Source organism: Limulus polyphemus, unplaced genomic scaffold (genome assembly GCF_000517525.1).
Source record: "Limulus polyphemus unplaced genomic scaffold, Limulus_polyphemus-2.1.2 Scaffold450, whole genome shotgun sequence".
NCBI lineage: Eukaryota > Metazoa > Arthropoda > Merostomata > Xiphosura > Limulidae > Limulus > Limulus polyphemus.
The window spans coordinates 567,813-582,392 of record NW_013666060.1 but is presented as its reverse complement, the minus strand read 5'-3'; the positions used below and the strand labels follow the sequence as shown (position 1 = coordinate 582,392).

Here is a 14,580-nt window from a genome sequence, read left to right as displayed (position 1 = left end):
TAATAAATTATGTGTTTGTGAAACGTACAATTGTCTTGTTTTTTCCTCAATTCTGTAATTATGGAGTTTCACCAAGTACTGACGATTTCAAGTATTAATTATATATTTTAATATTACATTTGTATACCACAAATGACTTATAATCTGACAATGAGAGTGAAATTATTCTACTGAGCTAGAGTCATAGCATGCCTGTCCACTGTTGCTGACTTGCTTCTGACTTATAATCTGACAATGAGAGTTAAATTATTCTACTGAGCTAAAGTCATAGCATGTCTGTCTACTGTTGCTGACTTGTTGTCAGGTGAAAGTTGTGGTGTTTTGGAACACTGATGTCAAACAAATAAGTTAAAAAGTATATGCAAGAATGTAAATTCAAGAAATACAATGCAGAAAACAATTTTTAACTCAGACAGCAAGGGAAAGAAGCAAACACAAGTAAACAAATAAAACAAAATATTTATTAAACAGTATCTGTGGTTATGTGAGTCCTTACTTACTGGCTAGCTTCTTAATCAGTTGAGCTCAAACTGGCTGCTAAGGCTGAAGAGACTGTGTACTCATGTCTGCATAGGACAAAGACAAAAATAATTTTGATTTCCTACCCAAATTTAGACAAAAATGATATATGTACCATAGGATTTTGATATACTGAACTTTGTCACTGATATTTGGCTTATCGCAAATAACATTTATAGGGAAGAACACTCACAACTCATAACAATTTGTACAAATATCTATGTCACTCCTCGACGCAGTTCCAAGGTGATATGTAACCTTCACATGACTAAAAGGATTAGCACATGTTTATTACTGTTTTAAATTTGTTCAATAAGATCATGCTACATGCAGAACACCTACAGGAAAATTTAAAAAGAAATACCTGATTATATCTCACTAAATATATATATCATAAATTCATAACTATTCCAGCCAGGACAAGGGTAAATTTTGTGCCAATCAATATACATTAAAAAAAAACAAAAACAGAATAGCTCATTTCGAACTTGAATGTTTTTAATCTCATTTGGCTAATAATTTTCCTAAGGCAGCATCAAAATTTCATATCACTTGGGTACTTTGTCTTCTGCCTGTGACTCTCCCACTTTTTGTATGGCTGCATCTTGTGAACACTCAATATATAATAAATCAGATCATTTTTTTTTGTGATTTATGGATTTCAGCTACAAGTACTTTACTTTTATGCGATTTTCTTGTTATGTAATCAGTCAGGAACATTGACAATGTTTGCAACATGAGTGTTGATATAAACAGTTTTCATGTTTGACATTTTTCAGGATTTTGGATTATAGCTGTGTTTCAGAAATAAATGAACAGTTTACAAATCGAACAAAATACTTTTTGTATATATATACCATGCATTTATATGTTCTTGTATTATTACATTATTTTTTCTGTATATATACAGGTTTCATATAGCATGTAGCCGAGAAAACCATTAAGTTGATTCCATTCTAGGTGCCTTTATTTCTTTGGTAGACAAAACCTGTTCTACTGGGGTATGATGTGGGCGTAAAGGTATTGCTGCAATACTGCTTATTGTACAAGGATGTCGACAGTAGTGTCCTTCGTTGGTAGTTCAAGTGATGTCTATAATGGTTATGGCTTCACCTATTTTTGAATGATAATGACCACTCATGTGGGTAGAGCTGGTCACTCTGGGTAAATACGACTTTTCTTGGAAACTAAGAAACTCTGGATTTAGTCAGTCTGGTACAAGAACTCAACTAGAACAGTTGAATATAGAAGATCCTGTAGAAGCAATTGTCCCATGGCAAAAGCACGTACATACAGCGTATTTGTGTTTCTGAATTAATAAAGGCTTGTTTACTTAACACTGTTTCCAGTCTTTTTATGCCATTTTCACAACTTAGTTACTAGAGATATATCATTACTTTGCAATCGGTATCTTGACTGAATCTCTTGTTATTTAAACGGAACTATCCTGTTATTCTAAAATTAATTCAGTTTTATCTGGATATACCACGCTTTTATATGTTTAATTCTAGAATATGACATCTCGAGCTAGCGTTCATCGTCATGTGCAGTTTCACTTAACTTATCCTGATTATTGGACTGAGTACTCTTCTTACATATAGCCAGCCCTAATTTTGAAATACTGGCTAGAGGGAAGGCACCAGTCCACCACCTATAAGAGCTTTGTTCGGTAACTTTGAACAGGATTACGGGAATTATTGTCAGATGTATAACACACCCACAGTTGAAAATGTGCAACATGTTCATAGCATCGCGGTTCAAAACTTCGACCTTATGAACCACTGTCCGGTACGCTAACACTGACCTACACCCAGCCATTAATAAAGTTTTTTTTTGTATGTTTTTAATAACAAAACTACACAATGAAACATTTGCATAGTACCCACCACGGGTTTCAAACCACAGTTTTTCACGTTATAAGCCCTTAAGTGGGCCATCAGGAGCATTGAAATTTATATCACAATATGTATGTTATATATATTTTAAGAATGACAGTTTCATATCTTAGTGATAATTCTATATTCTTCTCTGATAAAATATGCATGCACATTTATATACAATAAGGTCTAAATTTTTTTACCAAAGCAGTTTCATAAGGAAAAGTAAGAAAGTAGGTGTAAGAACATTATTAGTGCGAGCTGACATGTCTGGCGTATTGCAGAGCGTGGGACGTTTGGGAAAGTTTGTTAGAGTTGCTTCTGAATTTTGTTATAACAGGATTTACGTTGGTTTAGGTAAGTATATATTGCATAGTGTGTTTTTTGTCTTTAAAAAATGTACTATGTTTTTAAAATGGTTTTAGCGTAGAGTGTTTTAGAGCATAAGACAGAATTTATTTTCTGCAACTGCAAAGTTAAATTAGGCTTAAACGATATTGTCAATAAATTGAATAATGACAAAGAAGACCGTTAACACACTGACTTGTTAACAATAACAGCAACAGTTTTAGCTTAAAACTGACACAGTAATATTTAATGGGCCAAAATAAATCGAACTGTTGGGACCAACATGCCTGAAACTTGAAAGTGAAACTCGTTGAGAGTTCGAAACGTGACGTTACGTGTGGGGACTGAGTCTGGTCATACGTAATTATTTTTCTTGAGCGTCGTTTATCATTCTGTTATGTATATCCCGAATAATATTATTGTTTGTTTCTTTGTTGTTGAATTTTACACAAAGCTATTCCAGACCTGTCTGCACTAGCTGTCCTTAATTTTGGAGTGATACTGATAAGACTAGAGGGAAGGCAGTTAGTCAACACCACCCACTGCCAAGTGCCAACTCTTGGGCTACTCTTTAAGTTTAACAACGAATAGTGGGATTGACCATAACATTATAGTGCTCTCATGGATGAAAGGGCAAGCATGTTTGGTGATTGGATATGAACCTGCAACCTGCAAACTGTGAGCCATTTGTTCAGTAAGAGTTAGAAATTACTTGCCCGATTCAGACTTTCACAGGCTCAGGGCAATTGAGAAACTTAATATCTAGAATTTTGGGAGAGAAAAGAAATAGGAATTGGTCTTCTAGACTAAACATTGATAACCTTTATGTATCAAATACATGTATCATTCTCTAATAAGTTTACCAATAGATGTTTCTATTGTAATTTCTGGACAGTGGTAAAAAATTATCATGGATGCAGTTGTAAACAATATCTCTTCTTAATTTAATTAATCATATTGAGTTTTTTTTTCTCTACCAGTTTTTTCTTTTTAAATACATAAATCAAACATAAATTGCTATGCTTAGGTGGCAAGTTTGAAAAAGAAAAAAAAATGTAAGAACACTTTCTCATATACAATTTTACACAAGTTTAGGGTTCTACCTGTTCCCATATAAAGTGTAACGAAACTCACAAAATGTTGTTTTTGTGTTGATGAAATGTCTTCTTTAAGTAAAATGACTTGCTCAGGGTCATTTCATTTTAATCAAGATGTGCACTGTGAAAATGTTTTTCACATTGTTTGTGATATTAGGACATGCTACACACTTAATAGAAACAACAATAAATGTTCATCAGCTATTTCTAATGGCTTTTGTTATTTAATGTCTGATCAATCATATCTAAGTTTGTCACTCACTGAATGATCTAAGACTATTACTTCTGCCTTGCAGTTTTCTTGTTTTCTATTGATAGGATTATAAAATTTCTGGATGACCCCTATTTTTGATTGCATTAACTTGAACAGGAAGCCCATCTTGACTGTATACCCAACATTTGAATTTTATGCAAACATTACATCTTCCAATCTTGCATTTACAATAGAGACTATGTAAACTTAACTTTTAAACATTCTTCCAGTGTATACTGGCCAATTAAGCACTGATGATAATGAGTCTTCTATTGGTAAACTATTTGCAAAAGGCAGTATACTTTAACTAAAATCTTGACATAAAAGGGGGAGAGCATTAATTTTCAAATGATGATTTTTCTTCAACGACCACAAAAGTTTTATTTTTGAAAACTGCAACATTAACAATTTTAGTACTTTCTGGACATTGTGGTGACCAAAACAGTCACTAGTTTTGATAAAATGAACAACTGATTTTAGGTTTAGATATGCTTTAACCCATTTATTCTGTATGGATTTTTGGTGTGATAAAAGGGTCCTTTTATTTTATGTAGACAGTTAGAAGATGGTTAGATTATTTAAGTTGTGATTATAGCTGATTATGATCAGGAAAGAAATCATAATTTAAACATTTCAGCTTGTTTCCTGTTTAAGTCTGAGTTTAAGTTACACTTAAAGAAATTTTATCCAGATTATTATATAAAAAAAACCCGAAAGAATTCTCAACAGCTGCGGCACTTGAAATTTTTTTAGGCAGGATTAGAGTAAATTAATCAATGAGACCTTGGGCATGGTCAAATAAATCAGTTGAAAGGGTTTGACCTCCTGAATCCAAAACTGTAATTAGATCTCAAATCAGTCAAGAAATGACAGAACCATTAAGCTAAAAGTTTGTACTTGAAAAAAAGAGCCATTCTATGAACCACTATGCTATGGCTAAAAATTGAAAGTTATTATACTAAAGTATGAATTTAGCAATGTATTCAATAGCAAACCAGAAGCTGCTGATAATTTAGAATAAACAATTGATGCTGGAACTCCATTTTTCCTATATATATTCACACTTATGGTTTTCCTTCTCCTCAAGAAATCCCAATTGGAGTTTTTAAAAACTACTATAGTTAAGCAGTTGAAAGACTTGAAATTCCAAATATGATATTTAAGCAGTCACACTATCATTAGCACACAGTCACAATATTACCTTACAGGTAAGCACTGTATTATACACTAACAGCATATAAATTATGTGATATCATAAGAAATACATAATGAATATTTAGTTCAGGTGGCCAAGATGTATCAGGGAAATATCAGGTTCTTTCCTTTGCACTTAATTTTATGATGAAAAAGATCTACTGTTTATTATACATTACATTAACCTTGGTGCTCAGTCCTTTTTCCAGACATTCCTTATTAAGCCCCATATGGTTTATAAAGACTTGTATTTTGTCTTGTTGCCACTGTCAAGAGTTTCCAGCCATTCAGTCACTCCAACCTGGGTTGCCAGCTGTCCTACTTAGAGATCAAATGTGTTATTTTAGTACCAACTGTGATTGAAGTGTTTAGTTACTTTGGTTAGTGGCCATTCATGTGACAAGGGGAGGGGGGGGTCAAAAAGTGGCCTAAATTTTGTGACGTCTTTTATAGAAGGCTCCTTACAAAAAAAGTCCTACTTCAAAATGTTTAAGAGTTGGTAAATCTACTCCCACCAGACTTTCCTTCTGCTGCAGTGACACTATTTCTGATCACATTAACTTCAACAAGAAGCCCATAATGACTTCATCCCCAACATTTGAATTTCATGCAAACATCACATCTTCCAATCTTGCATTTGCAACAGAGACTATTGTAAACATGACTTGTTTGTCAGTATTTAAGAAACATTCTAGATAATGCTATGTATTACTATTTCCAGTTGAGACAATACTTTTCTAATTGGGTGGCAGTGCTCTAGATAAGCTTTTGACATAAATATTTTACTGCTGCATATAAACTGCAATGCTGAAAATGGAAATAATGTTGAAAATGTGAATATTTTCAGTTTTTAGTGACTTTTTCATTATCAGAGAACTGACATTTTGATACTGCTTTACTGTATTTACTAGATGCTTGTTCTTTTTATTTGTATATGGACAATTACAGTTTAAATTCAGTTGATAAAATTAAACTGGTATAACTTTTGGTTCAACAGTAATCCAAAACTACATGTAATCACTATATAATTCTTCAGTTAGTTTATGGTGATAATGATCTCCATGCTTTGCATCAGTTTGATTACCAATACAGGTATTTGTTTTTTGTTTCCAACTGGTGAATATGCACCTGTATGTGAATCATATATGTATGTACATGTGAATATTGTGTGTATTTAATACACATACATGGACTTCACATGTGGTTGAAACTGTAATACTGAAGGAGTTTAAAGAGGAAATTGAATTAACGTTTTAAAGATCAGGGTTGTAAATACGAAAAAGAGTTTTTATAAATACAATGTAGTTGACAGTAGAGGCTTAGCATAAACATTCTGGATTTTGTGTCCATGATCTTGTAAAAATAAAAGTTTACCTTATGTCTCAAGCTGATACTAGAGGTGTCATTAAATTATCACAATTATTTATAGATCCTTATTATGTTAACCAAAAAATAAAAAGGTCACTTGCTGTATTAGTGGTATATCCAATGGAATAGATCTTGCACTGTATTTGTAACTAACACATTAGCTTATTCTGTTATAGATGTAATACTTTGAAAGTTTCCTTGTGTTCAGTGTGGTTTCTAATGATGTGCAGGGTCTTGATCTTGATTTTGGGCTTAATAAATTGATGATTATGGTGTTTATTAAAATATTTAGAGGGATGAATTAGTTGAAAAACAAGACATTTGAAACATTTTCAGTTGTTTGAAATGCTTAGGTGGAACATTTGGAAATTTTAGTAAAGTAAACTGAGGTAATAATGTTTTTTTCAATTTAAAAACAAGCAAGGCAGATTTGATAAAGTGTAGTTGTGCCAGGTGTAGAAGTCCTTTTTTTAAATCTTAATTTATTTTGTTCCTATAGTATTAAAGAGGGTTTGTTCTTTGTATCACCCACAACATCTTAATTTATTGTTGATGGATTGGTTAAGATCCCCATTAAAAAAAACTAGGTTGAATGAGAAATCTGTATACAAGATGGAATTACTTTTGAACTGGACCTTATGGCCATAGTATGTATTACATTATTTGCATAATAGTCATATGCAAGTTGTGTTATTTGTCAATCTATAAGAATTATGTTGTTCTAGTAGTAGTTATTAGATATAATTTTACAAAATGTAACTTCTTTAGTTTAATTATGTATCAAAAGTACTTGATTATGTCTTTTTTTTGTATAAGTATGTTGATATATATTGTATAATAATGCAAGTTATTCTTTAGCATTAGTGAGGATATTTAACTACCTTGTTTGGTAGCAGTTTAGGTTAAGGAATAAGTTAACTTGAATGTGGTTGCTTTTGTGAATAGAAAGAAACATTTTAAAATAATAAGAATTTTATGTAAAATAAGAATTGGGAATTACAATAACTATTAGATTTAATAAGATTTTTAGTTCTTTCAACTATCTTGTTTGTTTTATAACCATGGCCAGATTTTCACTTCAAACTAGTATGTTACTTCAAAATTAAGGATGGATGGTGTAGATAGCCCTCAAGTAGCTTGATACAAAGATACTTTTCTCAAGATGTATTTCTACACTATTTCACAGATTTATTTAAGAAATATTTTTAATCACAGATGTCATTTTAATTATCTTTTATTCCTGGGTCTTCTCTTGACATTACATCTAAACTACAGTATAGGAAGGGCATTTGTGGCTTTTCACTTGTATGGGATCCCCTGGCAATAAGAGAATTTTGAAAAATTACATTTAGAAATGTTTACTCTGCATAACAAAGAGCTGTTATTTCACACCACTGTCATGAATGTTTTATACACATAAACCTCCCATTCCTCTACTTATTGAGTACTGCACCAGCCTATGTTGTAATCCTCATTAAACTATAACCTTCCACCAGTAGGAGGACAGTAATCTTCCATGCACAGTAATCCTCATGAGCACTAGCATTTGAACAAAGACTCCTTTCCTTGATACTGCTGGCCTTCAGTATGTCCAAAAGTTTTTCTTTGTTTTTGGAATTTAGGGAGTTTTTGCATTGATTTTGTTATTCAACTTTCATATAACCCTTGAATTGCAGTTGACATCATATGATGCAGCATTTTGCATGCAACATTTTGAATGGCTCATCACAAAAATTTGCAAATCTTTGCACATGGGGTAGTAGGCAGATTTACACAAGTTACAAATGAAGGGTTAAACCTTATTGTCTGGCTCTTCTTTGTACTTGAGTACTTTTACTGTAAACTCAATCTGTTATAAAGCAAAAATAACAATAATAAAAATGTTTTCATGGATTATTTTGACAATGAATACCCAAAGCCATGTTTCTGCTACTTCATGAGGTTCTGACACTTCATACCAGGAGTCCTCTCCTACTGTTTCATGGCAACTAAAGGCATTCTGACTGAATATTACCCTCATTGTGCATGATGTAGTTAGTTCTATTCTGCCTTCTTCATATCTTCTCTGGGTTTCTTGACCTTTTGTTTCCATTGCTTCAGCTGAGTTAGTCTTTTGATGATATTAACCATCTGCCTTCACCTCCTGCCTTTGCTTTTGATTTTTCAGTTCTTCTGTTTTTGATGAGGAGCAACTAATTGTCCCTTCCTCCATTACTACATTGATTATTCAGATGTTTGACATCCTTTCTCTTTCTACAGTTATTTTTGATGAGTTTTGGGCTACATTGCTTCATAAGCCTCATCCTTTTAACTATATTTTCTTTCCCTTCTACCCTGATATTTGTATTCATGTTAATACCTTTTTGTTTCAGCATTTCACTAACTCGTAGCAGCCTCGTTCATTTCAAGTTTGTGACACTTTTTCTATGGCCTATGGTCAAGATTCTTGTATTTTTCTTGAGCTTCAGCCCTTTGAGTCTCTTTTTCCAGCTTGGGTATCTCTCCTTTTCTCTACTTTATCTCTCACTCATCCTCAGTCTGATCATCTTCATTTTGCTCTTGCTTCTTTGTTGTTGTTTACACTTCACCTCTCAGAGACTACATCATAATCTCAACAGCTTTGCTGGGGATATTTGCTCCCTACCTGTTTACCACATTAACTTCAATCTCTTCTTTTAAAGTGTTCCAGTTAACTTTGTTCCTTGTTTTTGAGATTTAATGGTTGGAATGCCTTGTTTTTGTGTGTATGTCTCCCTAATCTTTGTGACATACATCTGGCACCCTTTCTTCAAGATGAGGTCTTTGGAGAAATTTCTTACATTTTAGAAACTCAAGCTGAGGCTGCTTGTCAACAGTTTCCTGTGATTGCTTTGGTTTCCCGATTTGCTCCCTCCAGGGGTCCCAACAGTTTTCTAGTCCTTGGGAGACTTGTCAGGATGCCCTCAATCCTGTTTCTCATCTTCATGTGTCTTTTTGACATTCCCTGTCTTGGAGGACCAGCTATTGTGGATCACAGATGTGACTTGCTTTTGGAACTGCCCCTAGGTTCTGATCTGGTTGGAGCTTGGCTCTTCCTCTATGTGCATCTGTGTACTTCCTTTGCACATGAAGTTTGAGTTACACAGGAGTGCTTTTCAGTGGACTTTCCCTGTGTTTTCACACTAAACTTCCTCTTTCTCCAGTTGTCTTTCCACCCCAATCAGATTCCTGTCAACACTTAAAGGAGCCTGTCTCCATTCTTTAAGCTATGGATGCCATGAAACAGGTTCTCAACCCCTCTATGGGTCTTTACTCTTGTCTTTTTTTGTCATTTTCCAGAAGAGTGGTGGTTGGCAACCTATTATATATATTTCAAATTTTATTCCCTCCAGGTCATCCTACTCTTTCTCATCTCACTTCATCTTTGACCTGGCTTTTCAGGGGAAGTGTATTCATTTCTGCAAACACTGGTTATGGGACAGTTTTGTCAATAACCTTTCTCAGCCATTCCCTTTTTTTCTCCAGATTTGACAGACCTCTACTGAGCATTTCTCATCCTTCTGGACTCGAACCTCTGTTTTGTTCTCTGGCCTCTAAAGTGTTTTTTGTTTGTACTTTTAGCCATCTTTTTCTTGTATTTCTTTAATTAAAGACATATTTTCTTCTTGCTTGTGGGAAACAACTCTGATGTATTTTCCTTAGTTACCTCCTGCACAATAAGTTGTTTTTATTCCTGGACCATGGTGGTGATCAGATGTTCTCTTCCCTATCACACTCTCTCCTATTTCTTTTAAATATGATTGTTCTGACCCTGGTCATTTTCTGTGTCCTGTTTTGGTATTTTGATGGTATCATGCTTGGACTGTTTCCATAAATGGCAATCCCTATAACCTTCTCTTTCTGTGAAATTTCTTTTCTTCTCATAACTTACCACCTTCCACTTTCACTTGTTGGGTTTGTTAAATCATCAGTCTTGTTTATTCTTCCATGAGAGATGATGCCTGTTAACCTTTTCAGATCACTTCCCATCTGGCTTATCATCTCGCGGCTTCTCTTGATTCTCACTATTGATATCCCTAAACAAGATCTCACAGGTGAGGATTTTGATGTCCTCTGACACAGTTGTGTCCCATTACCTGCATCACATGGCAATTTTGTTTGCATCTGGGTTTTGTCTCTTTCTAATCACCATTCTCCAGTCTTCCTAGAGGCTCTAGTGAGGTGAGTTTTTGATTAATTTTTATTATTGTTTATTATGTATATATACTGGAGATGATGGAACCCACCATGTGGCTGGTGATGGCTCACAGGGAATACTTTTGTCTCCAAAAATGTGTATTAAGTAGGAGATAACAAAGTATTAAGCCTATCTGCTCCTGTTTGGTGCCTGCTACTAAGATAGTTTTCTGGTATTGTATATATATGTATTTTACCTTTCAAGCCATACTTCACAAGTAAAAAAAAAAATTTAACATAAGAAATGACAGCACCAGGTGTGTGCCTGCCTTCACACTTACCTGGTGCCTACTGTCCCTGCCCATTGCACAATATCAGTGTTGGATCTTATGCTGATGTGATGATTTCTGTTCAGTTTGAGCACCTCCCATGCAAATTCCTCTCTCCTGTTTTTTCTATTGGAGTAAGAGAGAAACCTTACTTCCTCAGCCCCAAGCAACATGGGAGGTTGATATGGAAAGTTCTCAATTTGGTTGGTGTCATCCCTCTGGTATGAGACTGAGTGAGTGCATCCCTTGATGTGAAGTAGGGCTGAGTGTTACCTGAAACTTTAGTACAGGTCACTCCACAACACTATGAACCAAGCTATTCCCAGTGATTAGGTCTGCCCAATATGTCTTTTTCTCCTCAGGATGCAAGTGTGAGATATTTTTCTCCCTGCATTTGATTTATTCTGGTAGGTATTTTTCCAATACAGTATGGCCTGAATTATTGTCCTACACTCACGCTCAGCTGACTTCCAGAGAGATAATGGCCAATTGAGCAGCCTTTTTCTCCTCCCACCTATGTGACACCTTCCATTCTCCCTTCCCACTTCAGGAGTATTTCTTTCACCTCATCAAGAAGGATCATTTGTTCAAATGCTAATGCTCATGAGGATTACTTCATGTGGAGAATGCATCACTCACCTATTGGTGGAGGGCTATAGTCTAGTAGTAATTAAAGTCATAGGCTGGCATAATACATGTTACTAATACACATAGGGCAAATACTTTGTTCAAGGCTTGTGGCATCCACAAAACTTCATGGCTGTGGTGCAAGGTAATATCTCTTTGTTGTGCAGAGAGATGAGCAACTATCTTAAATACATTTTCAGGTTAAGAAAATGTTAATGTTATAGCCTCCAGAAGTTTCATTTTTTTAATCTTAGTGTTTATTTCTTCTTTATCAGGACTGTGTTTGTTAAATATAAATACAGTTATTAGGCATCTTGTTTGTTCTGGTATCTAATTAGGTACAAAATTGATGAAATTGTATTTATGTGAATAACAAGGGCACTTATCTGGTTCCTTTGAATGTGATCTCTATAAGTAGTGTATTCAAAAATAGTATAATCCTACTTTTCACTCTATAAAGATTTTAACATGTACACACTCATAATATAAAATTGAAATGCTTTTGATAATATTATAATATTCAGAAAATATATACTTGTGCATGGTACAATTGATATCAGACAGGTACCTCTAATAAAACTGGTTTTTAGTAATCAGTAGTTATTCAGCTCAGTTTTGGAAAGAAAAAAGTTACTTCATATTGCTCAGCATATATTTTAATCACTTGTTTAAATGTTTTGTCCTTCTGAAAAAGAATGATAAGATAACATAAAACAGTTTATAATGAGAAAATAAGGTTTCACTTTCAAAAGGTTATATTTGAGTGTTACTGTGGGCTTACAGCTGATATTTTTTCAATTCTTTTACAGGATTCCAGACAAATTTTCATAGTAATCCTACAACTGTTAGCCAGTCTGATATGAAAGTGCATTTGCTTCCAGCCCTTTCAGATAATTATATGTATTTGTTGGTAGATGATGCTACCAAAGAAGCTGCAATTGTTGATCCTGTGGAACCAGAAAAGGTAGCCTGAAAAGATGTACATGTCAGTAACCTAATGTATTACTCTTTTTTTTTTTATCAGTATGAACATGTTTCTTAAGAATTTTTAATTTGTGTAAATGATCATGTTAAGTGTACAAAAGCTAGAAGAAAATGGAAACATCTTCTAATTTCATATGATACTGAACCCCTTTCTTGTGTGTGAATGGACATGCCTGCCTTTTAAATTTTCTAATCACATGCAACTTCATTTCCAGAAGTCTAGAGTGAATGTATGTGTTGTAAGGTTTTAGCCATACCTGTTATGTTTCTATTACAGACATCTTGTATTATAGGAATGATGTCAGGAAATTTCAAAGAGGGATGACAGTAGGCACTCATCTGGCAAGTGCATCCAACATTTGAGACTGTACGGGTTGCTGATGTGTCTAGAACAACAACCTCTTAAGATGATTTAAGCCTAAGTTCTAAAACCTCGAGCATGAAGGCTACAGTGGCAGGAAGACCATCTTTTATATGTACAAAAGTAATCAAAGTAAGCTCAGTCTTGAGCACCAGCAACTTGTATTAAAGAGAATTGGGCAAACTATGATCAATGATCCTGGAAACCATAGTGGGGCATCCTATACAGAGACATTAATTACATGATAAATACATGTTTGTATGCATTTAGTGATGCAGTTTTAACAAAAACTGTGGGTCCAAGATGAAAGGGATGTTGTTAAATAAGCAATGGTCAATTTCCCCTTAAATGAATATTTGGTTTATTTTTAAATAAAACTGCTTCTCTCATCACTGCAAGAGAAGTTGCAAACTGGTTTACCAAGCCTGAAGAGTTAATCAATCTGCTATTGAATTTTAATTGCATTGAATCATTTAAATTTTATGCTTTTGAAAAACTGCATTAGCATCACACTGCATAGCAGTAATAAGATAAAACATTTTGAAGATTGAGGTTTTGTTTTGTATAAAAACTTAAATGTTTACTGAGTGATCGAAAAATTTTAAGATACTGATGAACTCTGGCATTGAGCAAAAGGCCTCCTTGGTACTGGATATACTATTACATTATTCTTGACTTTTACTCATAAGTTCTTATAATTAGTAATGTAGTCTTCTCCCATCGATTGTGTGGTCACTTGAATCACTGAGACAAAAAAACAAACTAGCTTACTGATTTGCGAGTTTGCTGGATAATGAGTAATGCTAATTTAAGTAAATAATGATAATGAATTTGGTGGAAAAATAAATAATTTGATATTAGTAAAATGTATAATGTATAAAAATTATAGATCAACAATTTAATCTTGTTCAAAATAAAACAATTGTTGCTCAAGTAATTTATAGCATCTCAACCACTAGTATGTCTGTCTTATCCCAGCTGGCCTGATTAATCTTAGTATTGGACAATAGGCTTTGTCAGCACTGCATATAGCAGCTATAGTTTATTTAACATTTTGTGTATATTGGTAAATATTTTGTTCATATCTATCATTACTACTTCATTTTTGAAATATGAATATGCACAAATAAGGGATGGGCACAAAAAATAGAAACATTTGCTAAAACAAATGCTCATTCTTCCTCAGATGCATGGCTGCCAGGGAGGGGGGGGGGGGCAACTGGGGATTTTTTTATTTTTGATAAAAACTATAAAAAAAGGGACGTGAGACAGAAATGAAAATTTAAGAAAAATAAATGAAGAATGTGAATCACATAAGATAGTTGCCATTTGGAGGTACTATTCCTTTGAATTTTATAAACCTTCTTTTTTTGTGAAAAAGCACCATGATAATTTGAATAGAATTATTGAATATGCTAGTTAATTAGCTAACTATAATATATATATATATATATATATATATATTATA

The 14,580-nt window shown here is 33.7% G+C and overlaps 1 protein-coding gene across 1 annotated transcript in view; it reads left to right on the top strand.

Moving 5' to 3' along the window:
• Nucleotides 1-2,625: 2,625 nt before the first annotated feature.
• Nucleotides 2,626-14,580, top strand: part of LOC106458358 (hydroxyacylglutathione hydrolase, mitochondrial-like) — a 39,971-nt gene continuing 28,016 nt past the window's right edge. The window contains exons 1-2 of the mRNA XM_013917866.2: nucleotides 2,626-2,753; nucleotides 12,577-12,731. Coding sequence (XP_013773320.1) covers nucleotides 2,663-2,753; nucleotides 12,577-12,731 — 246 coding nt within the window. The 5' untranslated portion in view covers nucleotides 2,626-2,662. The remainder of the gene's footprint in view (nucleotides 2,754-12,576; nucleotides 12,732-14,580) is intronic.